The sequence below is a fragment of the Cardiocondyla obscurior genome, linkage group LG08 (assembly GCF_019399895.1).
Source record: "Cardiocondyla obscurior isolate alpha-2009 linkage group LG08, Cobs3.1, whole genome shotgun sequence".
Lineage (NCBI taxonomy): Eukaryota > Metazoa > Arthropoda > Insecta > Hymenoptera > Formicidae > Cardiocondyla > Cardiocondyla obscurior.
Genome location: NC_091871.1, coordinates 780,121 through 806,151, shown reverse-complemented (window position 1 = coordinate 806,151; position 26,031 = coordinate 780,121). Strand labels below are relative to the sequence as shown.

The following is a 26,031-nucleotide window of genomic DNA, read 5'->3' as shown; positions in this document are numbered from 1 at the left end:
TTCAACGGATCGTTAGAAGAGATATTAGAAGATAAATCAGAGAGATCACTGAGAGATTTACGTAAAGATACTAATTCCGAATCAGAGAGATGATATTTATAACAGAAACGAGGAGCCTGAGAGTGGGAATTATAGATATTAATAAAGATAGGTAGATGATCGCTACCGTAGTTGTCCTCGTCAACATAGCAATCGCAAAATGCAGAAAGACTTTTGGAAGCTAATGTTAGGTCGATAAGCGACGAAGATTGAAATGCGTAATTAAGATGCGTGTGTTCCGTTGCATTTAATATATGAAGATCAGCTTGCTCGATGGCAGCAGCGATATCGTCGTCCGTTTGACATTTGCGAGATCCAGCCCAATGTGGGTGGTGCGAGTTGAAGTCACCTATAAAAATAATATTATGAATAGTATTTTGAATAGAAAAAATTTTATCGAAAATATATTGCGGAGTAACAGTATTTGGATGTCTATAGAGATTAATTATAGAGATGCTGTTGTTGAAGTTGTCTATAATATTAATACCTAACAATTCAAGAGATGAATGGAGGTAAGGTGAAAGATCAATTGAAGAGAAATTAATATTAGACCTGATAAAGATGCAAAGACCCCTAGAACCTTGAGAAAGGTTGGAAGAGAAAATATATTTAAAGCTAGAGAGAAATACGTTTTTGACAGAGGAGATAAGAGTTTCTTGTAAACAAATTATGTCAAAGTTGGCGGATAATTGTTGAATGTCGGGCAGTTTACCGAAAAAACCACGACAATTCCATTGGCAAATCCTCAAATGATTTAGCGAGTTGGAGATATTAGTAGAGTTGTGAGGCATTCTTGTTTTTATTGAATTGATGTGAGGGAGATAAAGATTTAATTGAAGGAGACAACAGATTGAGCCTCATTAAGAGTGAGGCCTTTATTCACATCTTGCAGATATTTAAGAACAGAATCGAAAGAGTTTTTAATAATTTGTTGTTGAACTACGTCCATTTGAGAATTGAAAGATAGTTTGTGTAGAGTAGCATTGATGAGATTATAAACGGTGGAAGGTGAATAAGAATCAGAGTTCTGAGAAGAATCCGGAATAGAAGATTTGGAGAATGGAGAACGAAAAAAATTATCACTAGGCGCAGTAAAGGTTTTAACTTTTGGAGTAGAACAATTGTTACGAAGAGAAGAACTCATTAAGTTGTTGTAACCTGAGCTTCGAAGAATGCGCTCTGGTTGCAAACCACCCCGGAAATACCTTGCATATTTCGACATCGGGCAAGGACCTCGGGATTATCGCCCGATGTCGAAACAAGGAAATGAACATTTAACAATTAAATTAAGGCCGCGCGGTTGACGAACCTCTCCGGTCAACCACCGCGGCCGAAACTCGCTGAGGTTGCAACTCGGCTGAGTATATGAGCGACGGCTCGGAAGCCGTCGCGGGCACTCCTATCAGGAGAAACGTGACGCGTGACAAGTGTATTAACGCAGAAATAAACAAGTACAGCACGTTTTTAAAGACAAGTCTTTATTCGCCTACACCCGGCTCCTCTCAACTGGTGGCACACGTTCCGGCGAACGGACCCACACCCGCACCGTACTACGGTGTAACAAAATTGGTGGCAACGGTGGGATCCGCCCTCCGGAACTCAGGCTCGCCCTCAGCCACTCTCTGGGACGACCGGGAAGTGTGGAACGTCTGCAACAAAAGGCAACTGGTAAATACGTCCGCCGCTAACATCCGAGGCCATCCTCAAGCAACCCGATCAACGCGGCAGAACAATACCCAATCGAGGACACCAGGAAAGCAAGCTACAGCCTACCCTGCGAAAAAACATGCGAATCTCTGCGATAGTGTAAGTCACACGACAAACTATATGTAATTTATATTCAGCGTAAATTGTTTGCGATATTATCCGTCTATGTCCGACGAAGACACTTATACGCGTCAAATCTTGTCCCGGCTCGCGTGGCTTCATAATCCTGAAATGTCTGAACCAATGCGTCCGGTATTCACACGCCCCCCGCAATCCGCGGAAACAACCCGGGAAATCTGTCGTGATAGGATGCGGCGCGCTTACGGTAACGGCAGTGCAAGCGACGAGGAACAAACTGAATTTTCTAACGGAGTCTCGCTACCCACTAGATCAAGGGACGAGGCGGCGAGTTCCTTTCGAGACGATAATTTCCTCCTGCGCAGTCACCTGTCCCCTCTTAATTCATTCGAGAGCGACCTCTTCGCGAGTCAGAGAGACCATTTAATTTATACTCTGACGAACAGTAGAGATAATACCGATGCGAATGTAACTATTAATAGAACGCCCGACGCGTCTAATCCCGTACCAAACGCAACGGTAACCGAGCCACCGACCTTCCGTGACAGCTCCATGGGCGAACCCGGACCGTCGAACCGGGCACAGTCCTCGCCGATTACACGAACTCGGGGCTCGGCAACAAGGGATGAGGCTATCGAGACTCTACTAGACGCTATGCAACTAATGGTAACGCGTCTAGATCGAATCGAAAACGAGGGACTCGCGGAAAGATACGGTATCCGTAGACCCAGCGACATATCGGTCCAAAGAACGAGAAACCGACGGGAAGATGTCCGTTTTTCACTAAATCACCCGCGACATTTCCTCACGTTACAACACGCCATAAACTACATTCCTTCGTTCGACGGTAACGAAAACAATGTCAAGAAATTTGTAAAAGCCTGCGAATTCGTAGCTGAAAAGATCGACCCCGAAGAAGAAGACGAACTGTTAGCCGCCATATTATATACTAAATTAACGGGACGCGCTTTATCAAGATTTGAGTCTAAGAAAATCACCGATTTCGAGCAATTCATTAGGGAAATAGAAGCAAATTACGTGCACCGACGCTCTACCTCGTATCTCCAGTTGGATTTCAACCAGCTGCAGCAGCGACCGGGCGAGAGCGCCCAAGCATTAGCACGCGCGCGGATCAACTCGCGTCCGAACTTTACGACGCGCTCAGCGAAGACGGCCATTATTCAGCCGATAAAAAACAGGGCATATGGGAATCTCTGCAGAAACAAGTCCTGCAGACTTACCAAAACGGCCTATTGCCGTATATCTCTATTATTGTGCGTTCCCGCAACTATACCACCCTACAGGAAGCCATAGATGGGGCCTCGGCCGAAGAGAGACAAAGCGGTATGGTTCCCCGCGGATTTTTGGAAAGGAAGATCCCGTATACTTCGGGGCGCCCACCTGTGCCGCCTTGCAAAAAATGCGGGAAACAAGGGCACCACGGCTTCGAATGTCGATCGAGCCGTTTCGCGCAACGTTTCAGCCTGCCCCGCGCGGATCATTCCCCGCGGAATTATACGCCCACTAAACGCTGTTCGTACTGCAACAAGCCGGGCCATATTCGCGAAGAATGTAGAAAATTAAAACGGAACACCGAATCGCGCCCCGCAAACCGACACCACAGCCGGTCGGATTCTCGACAGTCACGATCGGCTCCGGTATCATTCACTGCCGCGGAGAATTACACGCGTCAAGACACGACGAGCCATGCTTTACACGAGAACGAAACACGCGTCCCGGAAATTCGACCGGCTAGCGCGTATCAGATTTCCCATCTGACCGGGGGAGACGCGAATCGACACCTCGATTTAGTCACTCTTAACGTGCAAGAGTCACAGGACGGAAAATATACCTTCCTACTCGACACCGGGGCCGTCGTCACCCTCATCAAAGTCGGTAAACTCAGAGGAGATACCCCAATATATATAGAGTCGACGGCATTAACGGGTGTGACCGGTCACCAACTCCGCACCATAGGAATCGCGAAATTGACAATCCGGTTACGGGACCGCTACATAAACCATAACGTGCACGTCGTGCCCGATGCATTCCCCATAAATTACGAAGGAATCTTAGGCATGGACTTCTTGAAGACACATCCCACGATATTCGACGTAGAGAAAAAGCAATTAATAATCCACAAGGTGCCGATCAAGTTACAGCCGTTCTCGCGAATCACGTTACCACCGCGAAGCGAAACTTTTGTACAAGCCGTTACGAGCCACAATCAGATAGGCATAGTCTACGCGGAAGAACCAAAACCCGGAGTTTTTATCGGCAGCTGCCTGGTAAAACGGGAAGACAATATCTGTAAAATTAGCGTCTTAAATATTACGAAAAAGCCGATAGAATTAGACACTCCACTCGTGCAGATAGAAGCCGTGCCGTCCGAATGCTTAGTCAGCACGCTCGCGATACCCGACGCGTCGCGAATGGAGAACGTGCTTGGGCGACAGGAAAGCGTACGCAAACAGCTGCGAGTAGCACACCTAAATAAGGAAGAAAAAATTAAAATAACCGAAATATGCCAAAACTTTTGTGACATTTTCTACCTCGAGGGAGACCATTTATCCTGTACGACATCCGTAGCGCACGAGATCGTAACAGAAGTAAACGCCCGACCAATCAACTGTCGCCCGTATAGACTACCGGAAAAACATAAGTCCGAAGTAAGGGAACAAGTGAAAAAGATGCTACAAAACCACGTCATACGACCAAGCTCCAGCCAATGGAACGCACCGATACTGGTAGTACCCAAGAAAATTGATGCTTCCGGAAAACAAAAACTACGGATCGTCGTTGACTTCAGGAAACTGAACGACATTACTATAGACGATTCCTTCCCGATTCCTAATATGAACGAAATTCTGGACCAATTGGGCAACGCAAAGTATTTTACTACACTGGATCTAGCGTCCGGTTATCATCAGATCCCCATGCATAAAGATCACCGAGCGAAAACTGCTTTTTCGACGCCTGAAGGCCACTACGAATTCAACCGTATGCCATTCGGATTGAAAAATGCACCGGCGACATTCCAGAGGATGATGAACTCGGTGCTATCGGGTTTACAAGGTATCAAATGTCTCGTATATTTAGACGACATTGTCGTGTTCGGGCCTACGTTGGACGAGCATAATAAAAGATTGGAAGAAGTATTCAAGAAATTGCGTGAAAATAATCTTAAGTTACAACCCGACAAATGCGAGTTCCTACGCAAAGAAGTGCTATACCTGGGACATTTAATAACTAAGGATGGCGTCCGACCAGACCCGTCAAAAATTTCCGCCGTAAAAAATTTTTCAATCCCCAAAAAAGTGAAAGACGTACAGTCATTTATAGGATTGGCAGGTTATTACCGCAAATTTATTGAGAATTTCTCAAAAATTGCAAGACCATTATCCGCGCTCACGAAAAAAGACGAAAAATTCAAATGGAATATCGAGCAACAGAACGCGTTTGAATTATTAAAAGAAAAGCTTACGACAGCACCAGTATTAAGTTACCCGAACTTCACACAACCGTTCATTATCACGACGGACGCATCAGATTACGCCATAGGAGCGATAATTTTACAGGGCGAAATAGGAAAAGATCACCCGATCGCGTTCGCAAGCCGTTTATTAAATAAGGCAGAGAAAAATTATAGCACCACGGAAAAAGAATTATTAGCAATCGTCTGGGCCGTAAAACATTTCAGACCGTACATTTTCGGCACATTATTCACGATCGTAACAGATCATAAGCCTCTAACATGGTTATTCAACGTCAACGACCCCGGATCAAGACTGATTAGATGGAGACTACAACTCGAAGAACATGATTATAAAATCATACATAAAGATGGGAAAAGTAACACCAATGCCGATGCTCTGAGCAGAAACCCACCGACTCAAGAATGCGAACGTCAGGTGAATACGTGTCAAGAACGAAAAGAATATACAGAAGAAGAAAAGACAAACCTATTACGCGAATATCACGACATACCAACGGGCGGCCACCAAGGTGTCAGTCGCACGTTGCAACGCATCAAATTACACCACGACTGGCCAGGATTGAGCAAAGACGTGGAGAATTACATTAAAAAATGCGAACTTTGCCAACGAAATAAATTAAGTAAAAAGACAAAAATGCCATTGGTAATCACCGACACACCGAAAAAACCGTTCGAGAAATGTGCCCTAGACATAGTAGACCCCCTACCTCTGTCGCACAACGGGAATAAGTATATATTAACTTTTCAAGACGGACTAACAAAATTCAGTAAAGCAATACCCGTACCGAATCAGGAAGCAGTAATAGTTGCGAAAGCATTCGTAACCAAAATCGTGCTAGAATACGGAATACCGGAGCGACTTCTCTCCGATCAAGGCACAAACTTCATGAGTGAAGTTTTTAAGAATATGTGCAAATTACTAAAAATCCATAAAATTCAAACAACGGCCTATCACCCAGAAACGAACGGAGCACTAGAGCGTTCGCACCGAACACTAGCCGAATATTTGCGTCACTACATTGAACAGGATCAAACGGACTGGGACGAGTGGCTGCCGTACGCAATGTTCACGTACAACACTACGCCGCATACAGCCACAGGATTCACCCCCTTTGAGTTAGTATTCAGACATCTAGCGACAATACCGACAGCTCTAACAACCGCACCAAAAACTACCTACTCGTACGAAGATTACGCACAAGAACTTCGAGAAAGACTGCGAGCTACTAATCATCTAGCGCGCGAACATGCTAAGGGTGAAAAAATTAAAGCCAAAATCACGTACGACCGTAAATCCCGCGGACGCGAGTTTCAAGTAGGGGACTCAGTTCTTTTATATGACGAAGCCGTTCGTCGCGGACGATCAAAAAAACTAGACGCGCTATGGATAGGTCCATACAAAATTACGGAAAAACACAGCGACGTTAATTATAGTATTAAAAAAGGACGAAGAACACTTAAAGTCCATGCAAACCGCCTAAAAGCGTTTATAGAACATTAACAAAGCAGGCAAGCACAAAAAAAAAAAAAAAAAAAAAACTTACCGATGAACTCGTCAGGGATAACCTCCACACGACGGAACTTCAAATCCCGACTAGTCTGCATTTTTAGCTTGGGTTCGGTCCGCAGCCAGAGCATCCTACGGAGTCTCAAGGCGCTCCTGGAAGCGCATAGAGCGCAGTTTCTCGGCTCATAACGAGCAGAACACTCGACATAGTACATATCCACTAAAATATCAAAACACATAATTAAAAAATTAGAGTAAACAACAAAACTTTTTTTCTTTTAACCACAAACCTACGAACTTGTTAACCACAAAAGAAGAAATTAGATGTCCGTTATATACGAATTCCGGTGGCAGACTGAGGGAACGTCAGACGATAGCACAGGCGACTATTCAAAGAATAAAAAATTAGCTAAATTGACACATTTTAATAACTTACCTGCGATCAAATTCAGTCCACGATACACTAGCACATAAACCAACTCACATATAAAATTACAGATTCTTGCTCACCATGGCAAAAGGGAAGAGTGAGATCGCGCCATTCGAAATAAAACCGTTCACACACGAACCCGGGTTATACTACGAAGATTGCGGACAACTACAACTTTCGGATTCATCCTGGACAATCGCGATAATAACAAACACAGAAGATTTTACCACTAGATATCACAAAATACAAACACAAATGACAGAAGCAGAAAAAATGTGCAGAGGAATCCGCGAAAAAGTAAACGGCGCAACGTTACAACAAAAATGTCAGAATTTATATTCTATAGTTTGTAAGCAGAATAATAAGGTTACAACCGCATTAAATAGATTAACGTCTCTTTACGAAAACCAAGGATCAAAAAGAGGCCTACTAGATATAATAGACTCAGCCGCGAAAACACTGTTTGGTGTAATGGACGCAGAAGACGATAAGCGAATTACGGAACAATTACAATTATTAAATGCAAATCAACAGACGATACAACACGTAGCAAAAAACCAAATTAAAATAATTAACAGTACGATTAGTCATATACAGAAATTAGAAACTATACTCGAGCACCACGATCGCATTGTAATGAATGCAACGACATTCCTGAGTCAGCAATTAGACAAAGTAACACAACAGCTAGAGGTAACTGAATACATGAACAACTTGAGAATACTGACAAATGACTTACTGACTGACTTACAAGACACGATTGACTTTATTACCCACACAAAAACAGGCATATTAAACGCCCGATTATTACCGATCAACAAAATAATTTCAGAATTATTAGAAGCTACTTCGCATCTGTCAGGGGGAGCCCATTTCCCTTTCAAAATAAATCAAATAAATTGGAATACCATTGAAAAATATTGTTCATTCAAAATATATTATCAAAACTATTATACACTCATAGCAGTGTTAAAATTCCCAATAGTAAACTACGTTAAATACAGCCTAAAAAAGGTTACCACATTTCCTGTACACGACCACTCGAACTTATTTAAGATAATTAAAACCACCGACGAATATATAGCAATAGATAATGATAATAATAAGTATATAATATTAAGCGCAGAAGAAATTAAAACCTGCAAAAATAACCGCGATAACTTCGTATGTGAAAATAGCTACCCAACGTATCAAGTATCAGATAACGCACCATGCGAAATCACCGCGCTAATTAAACCAGAAATGCGACCAACGTCATGCGAAACACGATATATATTATCAAACGTAAGCCTGTGGATAACATTAAACGAGCCTCAAGCATGGATTTATTCCACAGTAAACACGCAATCAATAGAAATACGCTGTAAAGATAGGCCGGTAAAAAGGGAAAAAATAAGCCACACTGGCGTAATTAAAATAAACGGCGTATGCAAATTAATCACGCCAGACGTCACCATACAGACGCATTCCTCGATGGGGGGAAGGGAAATACGCACGCATATTCCCACCTACAATTTCACACACGCATCAACACGTGCGAATAACACCGCAGTGATTACTAACATACTTAGGCAGATTCAGCGTGAACCTGTCATAAGAAATCAACGCGAATTATTACAATTAAGCGTAGATTTAGACGAAATGAATAAGGACTTAGAAAATAATTACCATGTTACGAACACGAAAATATTAATATATTATACGACAGGAGCAAGCGCAATAATAAGTGTAATTACCATAACTGTATTCGCCGTTGTATTAATTTTAAGAAAAAGCAAAAAACGCGAACTCCCGGCCGAGCTGCAACCATAAAGAAAGGAGTCGGGAAGAATACGAACCCCGACCCCTTTCTCCCTAAGGGGAGAGGAATGTTGTAACCTGAGCTGCACTTCGAAGAATGCGCTCTGGTTGCAAACCACCCCGGAAATACCTTGCGTATTTCGACATCGGGCAAGGACCTCGGGATTATCGCCCGATGTCGAAACAAGGAAATGAACATTTAACAATTAAATTAAAGCCGCGCGGTTGACGAACCTCTCCGGTCAACCACCGCGGCCGAAACTCGCTGAGGTTGCAACTCGGCTGAGTATATGAGCGACGGCTCGGAAGCCGTCGCGGGCACTCCTATCAGAAGAAACGTGACGCGTGACAAGTGTATCAACGCAGAAATAAACAAGTACAGCACGTTTTTAAAGACAAGTCTTTATTCGCCTACACCCGGCTCCTCTCAACTGGTGGCACACGTTCCGGCGAACGGACCCACACCCGCACCGTACCACGGTGTAACAAAGTTTTTATTTTGAAAAGAAAGAGAGCTAAGACCTGTGCGAACAGAATTAACACGAGGATTAGTATTAAAAGAATTAGTAGACGATGAAGAGGAATGCTTGGTTTTATTATAATAATTACTAAATTTCGAAGTTTTAGGATTTTTAGAGCTGATTATCGCATTAGCGTAAGAAGGTCGAGATTGAGTTAAAGAAACCGGGTCTAAAGAGAAAGGCAAAGCGTTGAGAGAAGAAAATCTGTTGAAAGAAGAAAAAGAAGGAATACACTGAGATGAGGGGTTACTGTTTAGAAAAGGAAAATTGGCAACATCAGATCGAGGGTCTGAAGAAATGCCTTGATTATTATTAATTTTATTTACCTTTTCCCTGGCTAGAAAAATAGGAATATTCTCAACTGCTGCCAATGATTGAATTTGTTTATTCCTGATGATAACTGAGCAATCTCTGGACGTCGCAAGATGACTATTACCGCAGTTGATACAGTTAGGAGGATTATTAATGGAGGTACAATGCTCTCCTTCTGGATGACTGAGATTACCACAGTGAAGGCATCTTGGTTTACTTTTGCATGCCTTGCTGACATGACCCACTCTGAAACACGAGTAACAAATCTTAGTTTTGGGAACATAAGGATGAACTTCATGTCTAATCTTACAAATAGCTATGTGCTGTGGAAGGGTTTGCCCCAGGAATTTAACGCAAATACTTCTGGAAGGAACAAACAGGGTACCTTCACTCGTATTGGTCCTTCTATTTAGTCTGTGTACTTCGATACCTTCGTATTTGGTGTTAAAATATATGCGCTTTAAACAATAATTATAAATTTAACTTTAAATAAGATTAAATCAATTCACAAATAAATAATTCTTAGTAGACCGGATACGCTACGTGACTTTGTGTCAATTAGATAAGCAAGGGAATAAACCTCTTAAGACAAAGGTCCGGGAAGCCCCTTTACTGTTCCAAAGATAAAACTAATATCGGGACTACCTCACTTGAAAAAGAGTCGTCGTCGGGTACAGACGTGTCACATTTTGAAACCTCCTTAAATACAGTTCTATATTCTTTTATGTTATTTTATAAAGAGTGTGTAAAACCAAAATTAAATATATATACCAGTGTTTGTGAAATAAAGAGTTATTATTACAAAATTATCCACGCGCCCAAAAATAATTTTACATGGTAGCAGAGCGTGGTTGGAAAATCAAAAGGTGTTTACCACAGTAAAAGTGAATGCAACTTGGCTTCGAAGTTGACTGGAACGATATTAAAAAAATAACCAAAGGAACTATTACAAAAATAGTTAAAATTAAAAACAACATTCAACAAAAATCAAACACTGAGTTTGGAATACAAGAAGACGAAGAAATGGCTGAAGAAATTAAAATTCAACAGTTCAATGGACAAGATTACAATTTATGGAAGAAGCGGATACTACTTTATTTAAAATTGAAAAAATGTGATGAGGTGGCAATCAGACCAATGCTATCGTCTGACAATTCTACAACATGGGCTGAAAGTAATCTTAAAGCCATGAATTATATTTATTGCGCCATATCAAATGAACAGCTCGAATTTGTGAGCAATGAAGAAACGGCTTACAATATACTAAAAAAATTTGATGAAATGTATTCCAGAGAATCTACTGCGATACAAATTTGTGTGCGAAATAGACTAGAAAAAATAAAGTTAATGGATTATGATGATTCAAGTGCATATTTTACAGACTTTGAAAAATTAATAAATGAACTAAAATCATCAGGTGCCACAGTGACAGAAAAGGAAAAATTGAATTACATGCTACGTACGTTACCCGAGTCGTTAAGTTATGTCGGAGACTTAATTGATGCTGTAAGAGAGCAAGACCAGACATGTGAATTTGTCAAAAACAAAATCAAGATGTGGGAAATACGGGATAAAACTGAACAAGGAAGAAATGTGACAAAATCAAGTGCTTTTAAAGGAGAAAAAAAGAATATAGAAAAAAGAACGTGTTATAAGTGTGGTAAACCCGGACATTTAAAAGCAAACTGTCGTGCAAATGGATCAAAAGGAAGCTATAAAACTCAGAATTCAACAGAACAAGTGTATCCACAAGAAGGGGGCAGCTTCAACTACAGAGGAAACAATTTCAACACTCAAGGATATTTTCCGAGAGGAAGAGGAGGATATTTTAATACACGTCAGATAAACAACCCCAGAGGAAGAAGAATCATGCAAGCCATCAGAAGATATAATCAAAATAGAAACTTTAATATGTGGCGAGGGCTTAGGCCCCGCCACTAGACGGCAGATGCCGCCCCTGAGGGCTAACATCGACCCGAACAAGACCGAACGCGCCAAGCGAGGTTCGACGGGCGACCACCGGCCCGACGATGGCGCGCGCCGCCGAGGTAAGAGTGGGAACTCCCCCACTCTCATCTCGGCGACTATATAAGCTGAGCTCGCGGCAGACCAAGTACCTTGTCCGTTCCGACTCCTCGTCACGAACACCAGTCCTCCAGATCCGATAGGCTTCGGGCGCTCCCGAAGCCCTCTCTAGTACTCTCCGACTCGGGCGCTCCCGAGTCGTCCCCGGGCGCTCCCGGTGAGAGTCTTCCGCTGCTTTGGGCGCTCCCAAGGCAGAGTTAAACTCCAGGTTCCTGGAGACCTCGGGCGCTCCCGAGGCTCCACCACCGAGGCGACCGGATACCGCCGGCGCCCCCGGCTAAGCCGGACCACCGAGATCCCCTGGACGGGCGCTCCCGTCCAGGTGGTAGGATCTACCGTACGGCATACCGCCGACGACACCGCCGCGGTCGGGCGCTCCCGACTGCCGCCGCTTCCAGGGCCCCAGTGCCACACCGAGATCCCCTGGACGGGCGCCCCCGTCCAGGCCGTAGGATCCGTCGCACGGCACGCCGCCGACGACACCGCCGCGGTCGGGCGCTCCCGACTGCCGCTCCCCGGATTATCCCGGGTAACCTTTGGTTCTCTTGGACGGGCGCTCCCGTCCAAGTCTAGAGCCCGCCGCACGACAAATCGTCATCGGCATCGCCGCCGTCGGGCGCTCCCGACGGCCGCCACCTCCAAGGCGTTTCGCGCCTTCACGCGATTCCCCGGACGGGCGCTCCCGTCCGGCAGCGGATCCGCCGCGCGACAACCAGTCGCCGGCACTGCCGCGGTCGGGCGCTCCCGACCGCTGCCTCTCGGGCTGGCCCGAGCAACCTCGGCCCAGACCCCGACCGACCGCTGGTCTATCGTCGTCTCGACAAACTCAGGCCCCGGCGAGCCTCAATCCGGCAACCCCGCGGCCCGGCAAAGCTCTACCGTTACAAATAGAGACAGTAATTGCGAAACAAATACCAGCGAATCAAGCGTCTTCGAAACCGAAATAAATGAAGGTAAGCAAAATATAGAAATTATGAATACGGAAGTAAATTTTTGCAACAAAAAAGAAATTAATTGGGTGATAGATAGCGGCTGTACCGATCATATTATAAATAATGATACATTTTTTGATGAATTTGTAACTTTGCAAAAACCGGTAGACGTTAAAATAGGCGACGGAAGATGTATTAAGGCAACAAAAATAGGAAATATTAAAACAATCTTTATAAATCATGAATCAAAAGTACCAATATTAATTACAAATGTATATTATGTAAAAGAAATGGACAAAAATTTACTAAGTGTAGCAAAAATAACAAATAATTTTACAGTAATAGCAGCTGGATAAACAACAAAAATTTACAATAAAAAAAATAAATTAATTGCCGTAGCATATAAAGACAATGGATTGTAGAAATTGAAAAGTTTTTTTAAAAATAATGAATCAAACATTACATCAAGAGTAAATAATGCTATCACACAAAAAGAAAGACTACATAGAATACTAGGACATGTCAATTTTAAATATTTAGAGGAAATGTGTAAAAATAAATACGTAAATGGAATACCGGAAAAATTAGAATCTGATCAATTTAAATGCGCTACCTGTATTAAAAATAAAATGCATAACCTTCCCTTTGAAAATCAACGAACAAAAGCCAAAAATTTATTAGAAATCATACATTCTGATTTAAATGGTCCTCACCAGACAATAGGTATAAATGGAGAAAGATATTTTCTAACTTTTATCGATGACTTTAGTAAAGCAGCAAGAATATATAAAATTAAATCTAAATCGCAAGTATATGATTGTTTTGTTGATTATGTAAATAATATTGAAAACTTAACTGGCAAAAAAATAAAAAAATTAAGATGTGATAATGGAAAAGAATATATTAATAAAGACATATTTAATTTTGCAAGAAATAAAGGATTCATAATAGAGCCGTGTCCACCATATGTTTACCAATTAAATGGCACAGCTGAGCGTTATAATAGAACCATAATGGATATGGCAAGATGTTTGTTAACTGAATCAAATTTAAGTAAAAAATTTTGGCCTGAAATAGTTAGAACTGCGTCATATTTGAAAAATAGAACTTTGTCAAATACAGAAATTAAAAAAACACCTTATGATATTTTAACGGGAATAAAACCAGACATTAAAAATTTGCGTTTATATGGAAGTAAAGTCTTTGTAAGGGTACCGGAAGAAAAGCGTAACTCAAAATGGGACCGTAAAGCAGACCTTGGTCTATTATTAGGATACGAAAATGTAGGATACAGTTTTAATAAATAATAAAATAACAATTGCTAGACACGTAGATATAATAGAAGATGAAGAAAATTTAATTGGATTTAGTAATGATGAAAATAACGTTGCTTGCGAAGAAGAAGATAATAATTTAGGTAATGACACAATTATAATTAGTTCCGATGAAGAAATGGATTTAAATCAAAGCTTTAAAAGACAGAATGAAGTAAGGAAATCATCAAGAAATAGGAAAAGACCAGATAGATATGGTGACAATATTGCGACAGATTTTGTATATGTAAATTATGTAAGTGCGGACAGTCCTCTCAATTATAATGATGCTATAAACTCAAAGGAAGCAGATGGCTGGAAGCAAGCCATGGATAAAGAAATAGAGTGTTTAAAGAAAAATAAAACATGGAATTTAGTTTCGTCACCATCAAATAAAAAAATTTTAAGTGTAAAATGGATATATACAAAGAAACCAAATAATTTAAAAAAGGCTAGACTAGTAGTTCGAGGATTTGAACAGGAAGAAAACTTAGAAGACATATATTCACCCGTTGCAAAGATACAAACATTAAAACTTCTATTAAGCTATTGTTGTCAAAATAAATTATCTATATTTCAGATGGATGTTGAAACAGCGTTCTTAAATGGTAATATCAAATCCGAAGTATATATTAAGCAGCCACAAGGTTATGAAGACGGAACAGAAAATGTATGCAAACTAAATAAGGCTTTGTATGGGTTAAAAGAAAGCCCAAGATTATGGTATGAGTGCTTGAATAATTACTTAAGTAAACTAGGATTTGAAAAAAGCAACAATGATTATTGTCTTTATATATTAAATTGTAATAGTGATAAGATATACTTAATAGCGTTTGTGGATGATTTACTAATTTGCGGAAAAAACTTAACTAAAATAAATCAAATTAAAGAAGAATTATCTAAAAAATTTATGGTAAAAGATCTTGGAAAAATAAAAATGTACTTAGGAATAAATATTATATATGATTTAAATAATAATAAAATGACACTAGATCAATCTGATTATATAGAATCACTTGCAAAAAGATATAATATAGAAAACTCAAAAACATTCCAAACTCCAATGGAACAAAACTTAAAGTTAGAACCAGCACAATCAGTAAATACAAGTATTAAATATAGAAATATAATTGGAGCATTACTGTATATAAGTACCGGTACAAGAGCTGATGTAAGCTATAGCGTTAATTATCTTAGTCGCTTTCAAAATTCATATACAGAAACACACTTTAAATATGCCCTGAGAATTTTAAAATATTTATACCAAACAAAAAATCTGAAACTAACGTTTGAAAAGGGTATAACATATGAACCTCTTGAATGTTTTGTTGATGCTGATTGGGCTGGAGACATAGTGGATAGAAAATCCACAACTGGGTATGTGATTAAGTTTTATGGCAATACTATATATTGGAAATCCCGAAAACAGGGAAGTGTAACGAAATCATCCACAGCCGCCGAATATGTTGCGTTATCAGAAATTGTAAGCGAAATTAAAATTATAATAAATCTACTAAGAGATTTAGGAGAAATTATAGATAAACCAGTAAAAATTTATGAAGACAACACAGGAGCAATTGCATTAGCAAAATATGGAAATTTAACTAAAAATTCAAAATATATAGAAGTACATTCACACTACATACATGAAAATTATAGTCAGGGAATAATTGATATTATTAAAATAAATACGGATGATAACCTGGCAGATATATTCACTAAATCTCTTGGTAGTACTAAGTTTAGAAATTTGTTAAAAATTATATAATCATTTTCTTTTTTAAAGTATAAATTTAAGGAGGAGTGTTAAAATATATGCGCTTTAAACAATAATTATAAATTTAACTTTAAATAAGATTAAATCAATTCACAAATAAATAATTCTTAGTAGACCGGATACGCTACGTGACTTTGTGTCAATTAGATAAGCAAGGGAATAAACCTCTTAAGACAAAGGTCCGGGAAGCCCCTTTACTGTTCCAAAGATAAAACTAATATCGGGACTACCTCACTTGAAAAAGAGTCGTCGTCGGGTACAGACGTGTCACATTTTGAAACCTCCTTAAATACAGTTCTATATTCTTTTATGTTATTTTATAAAGAGTGTGTAAAACCAAAATTAAATATATATACCAGTGTTTGTAAAATAAAGAGTTATTATTACAAAATTATCCACGCGCCCAAAAATAATTTTACATTTGGATTCGATCATTTCAATTATATCTTGAGGTGTTAGTTCTTGTGGAATGTCACGTATAATGCCAGAACGAACAAGTTTGAAAGAAGGGATGAATGCTTTCAGACCATGATTTAGAAGATCAGGATTATCTATGATTTTGTTAGCAGAATTAAAGTCTCTGCATTCAATCATAACCTTACCAAATCCCACTTTCTTACATTCAACAAAGTCCACTGACGTGATCTTTGTAATAGATCTAGAAACTAAAAGAGGGTGTAAGTTTTTATTTTTAATAAGAGAATTATTTGAGTTAGCCACCGTGTTTTCATTGGTAGCAGATACAACCATTAGTGAGTAAGGGGGAAAATCTTTATTAGAATACTTAAGAGGAATCTTTTTTGTAGCAGAGGAATTACGAAATACGGGAACATTATCAGAATTAGACTGAGCAATTCTTTTAGCAGAAATGTCCGTGCACTTACTTGAATTTGAAGAGTTGTAAGAATGCTCAAAAGATCTTTTTTTACTGCTGTCTGAGCTGGCTGTTTTTGTGACCTTCGTACCATTCATAAGAGAGGAATTTGCAACCTCAACGGAATTCGCAGAAGTAGCCTTAGAGGGGTTTTCAAATTCTTGAATTTCCATAATGTCCTTGTATTTGTCGCAAAAAGCAGAGAAACTCTTTAACGTAATATCAGATTGCGAAGAGGAAGGATCAGAGATGGGTAAAGAGAGGGAAGGGGCAGGGGAAACCTGGGCAAGAACAGACCCGTCCGAGAACCCCCCTCCCCCCTCCGGATCTTGTAAATTCTTTGGCATGCACCAAATAAAAAATAATTATAAATAAATGTGAAATAATAATTAGAAAAACAATCGCCCACAGTAGCACTTCAGAAAAAAGAAAAGAAAACGCAATAATTATCAAACTCTAATAACGCATAACCGGCACGATTGAGTAGGTCCTATCCCGTCGAAAAGCCATGCGCCACTTGCAACTGCAGCGATATGAAGCTTATTTGTTTCAGCGGGTAACGGTCAAAGAGCGGAGTTCAGAATGTCTTTTCAAATTGTAGATTGAGTTTTGATCCAGTTTTACCAACTTACAATATGGCCATTGAAACCTCGTACCATCATTGGATCTATAAGGCGCACCGCACACACTTTTGCATAACGCATAACGCATAAAGCATAGTGCACAACGCAACGCAGTGCAACGCACATACTTGTGCATTAGCTTTAATCTACAAATTGTGAACTGTACACAATGGCAGATTTTCGATTTGAAATAAACGACAACAAAGAATTTTTATTGTTAGCTTTTTTACAATTATGTTTAGTATGTAAATTACGACAAAAAAATATAAGTAAATAATCTTTAAAATCAGTGAGTTTTTTGTTATATAAATACGAATAATTACGCACTAAAGAGATAAGCAGAGCATCTCCTTCAATTTTATTTTGCTGGTCTATTTCATCCTCAATATTTTGCAAACCAAAACTGTCTTCATTTTCCACATATAAATTTTCAATATATTCAGTATTAGAATAATATTTATGATTCATTTTTTACTATTTAATTTTTTCATCAAACAAAATAGAGGTTAGAAACCTAATAAACCGCCAAAATGACTGGAAATAAAACGACATCTTGACATGGATTTTTTGCATCATACATAAAAGTTCGTTCTTACGTATTTTTCGTCCCTTTATGCATTATGCTTTACGCACTATGCAATATTCGCATAATGAATGGTGGGGATGAAAATAAAGGACTCTGATTGGATGATATCTTTATGCTTTATGCGTTATGCAAAAGTGTGTGCGCTGGTCTTAAGTCTGCTCTCAATCATGTCTGTGAGGTTGATGGATGCACAAAATGCCTTCCATCTATTGATTAAGTAATCCGTGTTGGCATTACTTCCTTCAATTCTTAACTCTTTTGCTAGAGTCATTAACCCTGCCATTCCTAAATACAATTTACATTGTTGGGTGGCGGGGTTGGTTGCCAAGGCATCAAGCTCCTCATTATAATCCAAAATGCTGTTCGGGATTTTAGGATCAGGAATTACCACTGCAAAATCTATCAGGTTAGCGCCGTCTGGTCTTTCTCCTAACAACTAGCACACGGCTGTTAAGACGATGTTATGGGACTCTAGATTTCTAGATGATAGAATCCAATCACTGTTTTTAAATATGGATCTTTTTTTCACCTGCTCAGTTTTAAATTTGCGTTAGTACGGTAACAACTTCATGATTAAATTATTTAAAATGCTCTTTTTTCTGTTTGGCTGGTGTCTTCTTCTCTTTTTAAGGTGTTTTTTTTGGTCTCCCCCCAAAGAAACACCTTATTATATTTTTGCTTTTTTTTTTTAGAAAAACTATGATCTAGCAAACGATTTTTTTTGCATATTCGGGAATAACAAACGATTGCGCATTGATTAAGCGTAGTAGTAGTAGTAGTAAGTTTAGTGGGTGTGACTGTATGAGTCCCTTTTAGTCACCTAGATCCTTTTGGATCCTCTGTGACTCCCCACTGTTTTATCGAGGGTGTATCTTCGTCCTCAGCCCAGTATGATCTGCCAGGCTTATTAGACTGTTCACCCTCGCTTCTCTAAGCTGCCCCGGGTCTGTAAACATTTTTCCCCAGGATAGATATCGTTTTACCGCCAGTACTGGACAGTGACACAGAATGTGTATACTGTCCTCGTTTTCTTTCTCGCACAGCCTGCATTTATAATGCTCCGCTATGCCTAGGTTATGCAAATGCGCCTTGAGGGTTCCGTGTCCTATTAATAGGCCGATCCCTATTTTCAGTTTTTGTCTGCTCATTGCCAGAAGTTCTTTTGTCCTCTCTGGTTTGGGTTGTTCCATCAGGGGCTTTGCCTGCCGGCATCCCGGTTCGTTTTTCCACGACTCTCGGTGCCTTTTTTCAAGCAGCTCTCTGATTATCCTTTTTCCCATGACAAAAGGGACGTACACGTCCCGCCCTGCAGGTTTTATTAAAGTTCCCTGCTTGGCGAGCTCGTCAGCCACCTCGTTGCCATGTATGCCCTGATGTCCAGGAATCCATACTAGGGTGACTTTATTAGTCTCCCCCAGCTTGCTTAATGCCCTCATGCAGCTCCAGACCGTCATCGAATCCGTGCTTTGCTTTATTAGGGCTTTAATTGCTGCTCTGCTGTCCGAGCAGATGTATATTTTTTTGCTGTTGGTTTGATCAGCAATCTGTATTCGCGCGCACTCGGCGATTGCTTTTACCTCGGCTTGAAAGACCGTGGCGTATTCTCCTAGGGGCAGGCTGGATCTATGTTTCCTCGTGGGTCCATAAATTCCTGCCCCATGGCGGTTTTCTTTTCCGGAGCCGTCTGTAAACCATACGTAAGGTCCCAGTCCGTCCAGGAAGTCTGCTTTCCCCCACTGTTCTCTGGAAGGTATGATTATCTCTGCGGTTCTTCCTTTCTAGTATTTTCTGGGGATTCTGTCCTGTTTATATGTGAAAAGAGGGCTGTTCAGGAAGCCGAGCGCCGTATGGCCAATTTCAGCATCCCTCCACTCCCCCTGACAGTGCAGTCTATATGCCGTTTGTCTGGCGTTGTGAATGATTAGCTGGTCCAGAGGGGAAATACACAGCGCCACTTGTAGCGCTGCCGTGGGTGTCGTTTTTTGAGTTCTTACTGCAGCCCTCAGGTAACTTCCCTGTAGGCTCTTTAGTAGGTTCCTCGTGTAGCCGGCGGCGAAGGGTAGCAATAAATTCACTATATAAAGTATTCTTAGCTTCTTTATTGGGCCTGTTCTCCGATCCTACCTCGACCGCTGTCACTTGCCGACTCCTCGAGACGAGCGTTGCGCTCGGCTAGCAGACGTTACAATTTTAAGAAGGACTCGTGCTGCTCTCATGTGTTCACTTACGTGAACTAATCAGGCTTGCCACCTCCATAAGTGAAACTCGCAGGCGGCCAACTGAAATCTAGTCGCCTAGCGACCTAGCCCTTACAGCTCGGCCAGCCTGACTACACGGCGACTCGCAAGTGATATGGCTGCCGGGAAGTCGGACAGCCATATGGCGCGTGCTATAATGTGGCTGTAATACAGGTACATCTTTTCTGCTTATTATAGTTAACGCCCGTTGGCTCGCCCTTATTGCTAGTTTAACACTTTGCCAATAATTCGGTTCGCGGTGCACCCACACATACACCTTCGACTCGCTTGTCGTTTTGCGTCGCTTAACACCGTCTCGCTTGATTAACTAACAAATGCTCGCCCATTACAATGAAGTCAACATACAAGAAAGTAGATATATATATATATATATATATATATATATATATATATATATATATATATATAACGCAGGTTAACAATTAATTTGGAGAAGAAATAATTGGTAAATGGCCTACAATGGCCAACGCGTGCGGTACCGCGTATACAAAAATAAGAATCCCGCTAAACAATCAAAGTAATTAACATAATGTGCGTTTGATTCGCAAACTAAAGTATCATTAAATCGCACGGTTTTCCTGCCGATACCTTGCAGGCCGACTAGTACACATCTATATCTAGGCTTTATCGAAACTTATTTACAGTGACTTTTACCCGTCAATATAGAAATGCCATGGCTCTAAGGCCCTTTATACTTTTTCAAACGGTTTGAGCTTATCGGCGGACAGAATTGTATTATATACTTTGCCGTGGAACTCCATACCGGGCACTTCTGTCACTACGTATCTCCCGTTATTCAATACCTTTGAAATTACATACGGACCCTTATAATGAGACTTTAGCTTCCGAGATTAACCCGGACGATTCTGAGTGTTCCTTACAAGCACTAATTGTTGCTCACGGTACAATGTGGGTTTTTTGTGCGACGAGTCGTAGTAAACTTTGTTGTACGCTCTGATTCTTTCAGTGGCCTCGACAGCCAAATCGCGCGCCTTTTCCCGCTCATCCGTGATTTGACGATCAATGCCGGCTAGCCTGTCAACGAGTTCCTTGATATCCCGGTCGGCATGATTGCGTTGATCATACCCTAATAGAAGTTTACTCGGGGTATCGTTTAACGACGCGTGCTTGGTGTTGTTTATTACGTACTGCACCAAGGATACGATTTCGTGCCACGACGTCTCGCTGCCCGCCTTCGTCAACGACGTCTTTACAAATCGGTTCACGCGCTCAACAATGCCGTTTGCCCACGGCGACGCTACGGCTACTCTCTGCACCGATATTTTGCGTTTATCGGTAAAGTTTACGAACTCGTTCGCAGTAAAAGCTGTTCCGCGATCTGTAACCAATGCTTTAGGCGTACCGAATATGTCGAATAATAATTTTAATTGTGCAATAGTTTCCTTGGCCGTGGTGGAACGAGTGGTCATCAGCCACGTATATCGGGTGAACGCCTCGACTACTACGAGGATATGCCGAAATCCTTCTGACTCCGGCAAGGGACCGAAATGATCTACATGTACAATTTCGAATGTTGAGTATGGCCCTTCGACTAAATTTAATTCTCCTTCTTTTGCGTGCCCTGAAGCATTGGCAGTTAAACAAACAATGCAATTATCTAAATATCGCTTAACTTGCTTCCTCATGTTAGGAAACCAATACGTGTTTTTTATGCCTTCTAGCGTCTTGTCAAAACCGCAGTGGGCCATCTCATCATGGTAAATTCGACATACGGGGTTCACCATCGCTTCTGGTACGTAAAATCTCGCCCTATCCTCGCCTGTCTTATACACTAATCCTTCGATTAACTTAAATTTATCGCTTTCTGCTTTTTTTAGGTTCTGTGCAAGCTCCTGAATGTTCGGATCCTGAAGCTGCCTAAAAATTAATTCTGCTTCCAGAGGCAAGGTATCTATTAAAGCCATCTGCCTGCTGAGGGCATCGACATGCGTCATCTGTCGACCTGGACGGTGAGTCAGTTTAAATCTATAGTTCTGTAGCGCGAGAGTCCATCTGGCTATACGAGGGTTTAAATTTGCTTTAGTTACTGCGTGCACTAGTGCGTTGCAATCTGTAACTACGGTAAAATCGAGCCCATATAAATATATGTGAAACCTTTCCATTGCGCGTACCACGGCTAGCATTTCAAGTTCAAAACTGTGATACTTGTTTTCAGATTGATTCGTTGCCTGACTAAAATAGGCAATGGGAGCTCACCCTTGGCCCGGCTGTCGCTGCACGAGGACTGCAGCAAGCCCTTGGCCACTGGCATCAGTGTGTAACTGGGTTTCCAACTCTGGATCATAGATCCTCAACACAGGGTACGATTTTAGTTCTCTTTTGAGTGTTTCAAAGGCTTGACTACAAGATTGGTCAAATTTGAATTCTGAATTCTTTTTTAGTAAATTATAAAGAGGTTTGGCCTTTATAGCGAAGTTCTGGATAAACTTCCTGAAGTAACTGGCCAGACCTAAGAACCTCTGGACCTCGTGCACAGAACTAGGCCTAGGAAATCTGTCGATGGCTTCCGTATGCCGAGGACTTAGAGTCATGCCTTCCTCATTTAGTACGTAGCCAAGGTACTGTACCTCTTTCTTTAGAAACTGACATTTCTTGAAATTTAATTCAAAACGATACTTTTTTAATAAGGTCAAGGCCTCTTTAAGTGACTCCAAATTCTCCTCCACAGATTTCGAGGCGATCATAATGTCATCGATATAAACGCTGGCTTTATCCTGACGGATTAACGGTTGCAGCACGTGAACTAGGCGCTTTTGAAATTCTGCCGGACTCTCGCAAAAACCAAAAGGTAAGCGTTTGAACTCAAACTGCCCGTCGGGCGTCGCGAACGCAAAATACTTTGTATCTGCCGGGTTTACTTTAATCTGATGAAAGCAGTCTTTCATATCTAACACCGTGTAAATCTTTTTGTTTCCTAGGGAGGACAGACAGTCTTCTATTCTCGGAAACGGGAACTTTTGCTTAGCTACTCGGCTATTCAGAGGCCGGAGATCTACGCAAAGACGTACGGCCCCGTTCCGCTTCTGCACCGGCACGACCCGGGCACAATACGGTGAGTTACTTGGTTGTATTATATCGCGTTCTAACAAATCGTCTATGATTTTACGTATTTCCAGTCTCTGTATATGTGCAAATTTCCGTGGCGAGTACGCATACGTTGAATAGTCTTTTAGGTTTATTCTAACGTTATAGTTATCATCCACGTACGGAATTTCAGCTGCCTCTATTTCTCGCACCAATGTTTTCATTTTTTCGTCTATTTCAGAACCGAAGTCGGTGTGTATATTTTCGACGGAACTTTCCGACGCTGTTGCTACCTCGCATACATCAAATTTCGGCAACAACAGTGTTTCTCCTTGGCTAGCCCAAGAATTCGGTATGTAAACTAACTTTACTTTGTTTGCTTCTAGGAAGTCACGTCCTATTAGCATGTCTAACTTAAACTTGTTATTTTTTAATATATAAGGTTTAAATTGAAATTCTAAATTGGGCCATTGTTCCAATATAATGAGAGTCTTTATTTTTCCGTAGGTTTTAATGGGCGTAGCGTTAAGCGCTTGAAACTGGCTTTCCGACGCATCGGGTTTTGAGCCATTACAAAACTCGCCCCAAACGTTCTCCCGAATGAAAGATACCGGGCTGCCTGTGTCTACCAATGCCCGTAAATTACAATTATTTTTATACAACTTAATTATTTTAACTGGCCGTTCGCTTACGCTTAAACTAACGCCGCTTTCCGCAACCGTCGCAATAACTTCTTTCTCTGGTGCTTCAGGTAGATCCTCTTCTACGGCTGCGACGCGGGCTGCATTCCTCTGCTCGGTGCCGCTGTCCCTGAGCTGCAATGCTGGGCACTCCGGCCTCCGGTGTCCCGGCGCCTTGCAATGGAAAATCGAATATCCGGGTTTCTGGCTGGAATACTCGGCCTCTCCGCTTTCTCGTACCGAGGACGTTCGACACGTCCACTCTCGGCCCTCGAACCGGGATCAGGAATTTCTGCCGGCTGCTCCTCTAGCTGCTCTGCTACGTGCTCCTCCAGCTGCTCTGCTGCGTGCTCGGCCGGTTCGCTGTAAATCGGCACCGATACCGCGCCAGGTTGCTGCAGCAGCTGCCTCACTTGGTCCAGCAAAAGCTGGTTCTGTTGCCGGATCTGCTCCGAGAAGACCGCGATAAAATCCGCTACCGGGCGCTGGACCTGCATCCGATGTCTTTGCCCCGCGGGGGGTGCGGACTTCGTTGACCGAGCTGTCGCCTCCTCCTCTTCGTCGCAGGACTGCTCCGCTCCGCTGGGTCCCTCACCGGCGTCTTGGTCTCTCAGGTACTTTAGCATAGCTTCCACATATGCCTCCTTATTTCCGGTAACAATCAGCTCACGCTTCTTCGCTTCTTTTTTCAGGGCATCTACAGTTATGCCTTGCAGGCGTGATCGCTACGTTTCCTCATCGAAGTCGGTCATCGTTTAGCCGCTTCGTCCCTGTCCAGGACTCTCTGCAACTCCGGATCAGGTTGCTGATACTCGCAGGAGGCTGCCTACTGCGTGGCCTGCTCCTCTGCTGCCTATACTTCCGTTTACCCGTATAGGTAGCACGTGTTACGCGGACTTGCTCCGATTTTTTGCGTCTTTTGCTCCTTGCGTCTTCTGCTCCTCTTTGAGGGCGTGGGTTCGAATCCCACTTCTGAGATTATCTCTGTAGCCGGCGGCGAAGGGTAGCAATAAATTCACTATATAAAGTATTCTTAGCTTCTTTATTGGGCCTGTTCTCCGATCCTACCTCGACCGCTGTCACTTGCCGACTTTTCGAGACGAGCGTTGCGCTCGGCTAGCAGACGTTACAATTTTAAGAAGGACTCGTGCTGCTCTCATGTGTTCACTTACGTGAACTAATCAGGCTTGCCACCTCCATAAGTGAAACTCGCAGGCGGCCAACTGAAATCTAGTCGCCTAGCGACCTAGCCCTTACACTCGTCCCCACTTTTTCCGCTCTGGGCCACTATACCACTGTTGCGTATGTAAGCTTGGGTAATAGCACGGCTTGGTACAGCCATAATGCCACCCTCGGTTTAAGGCCCCAGGCTTTTTCTAGTGCCCTTTTACAGGCCCAAAAGGTCGTGTAGAACTTTTTCCTTTTGTCCTCCAGATGGAGTTTCCAGTTCAGTTTCGTATCTAGTAAAACTCCCAAGTATTTCACCGAGGTTACGAAGTTGAATTCCTTCCCCCACAGTTTTAAAGGCCTGATGGATTCCCGTTTGTATTTTCCAATGAATATTATGGCTGAGGTCTTCTCGGGATTAACCGTCAGTCCCTTAGTCTGACACCAGTTTTGCGTGATCTTGAGTGCTCTTTCTATGAGCTCCCCAAGGATCGGTAGAAATTTTCCTGTTGCTATTATGGCTATGTCATCTGCATAGCCATAGGTGAGTACTCCCGCTGCTTCTAGTTTGCTCAGCAGTTCATTTACCACGATGCTCCACAGCAGTGGAGAAAGAACTCCTCCCTGTGGGCATCCTTTTGTGGGTGTTCCTTGGACTGATACTCCCCCAAGCTCGACGTTCAGTCTCCTGTTTGCAAGCATACTCTGGGTCCAGTCAATCAGTGCCTCTGATATTCCATGTTTGGTCAGTGCTTCTTGTATCACTTTATATGAGGTGCTGTCAAAAGCTCCCTCAATGTC

The 26,031-nt window shown here is 41.9% G+C and overlaps 1 protein-coding gene across 1 annotated transcript; it reads right to left on the bottom strand.

Moving 5' to 3' along the window:
* Positions 1 to 9,184: 9,184 nt before the first annotated feature.
* Positions 9,185 to 17,238, bottom strand: LOC139104825 (uncharacterized). Its single transcript, XM_070660537.1, has 2 exons — positions 16,343 to 17,238; positions 9,185 to 10,360 (listed from the first exon to the last, which is right to left on the bottom strand). Exons 1-2 carry the CDS (start codon positions 17,216 to 17,218, stop codon positions 9,485 to 9,487), a joined length of 1,752 nt encoding a protein of 583 aa, XP_070516638.1. The 5' UTR covers positions 17,219 to 17,238; the 3' UTR covers positions 9,185 to 9,484.
* Positions 17,239 to 26,031: the final 8,793 nt, after the last annotated feature.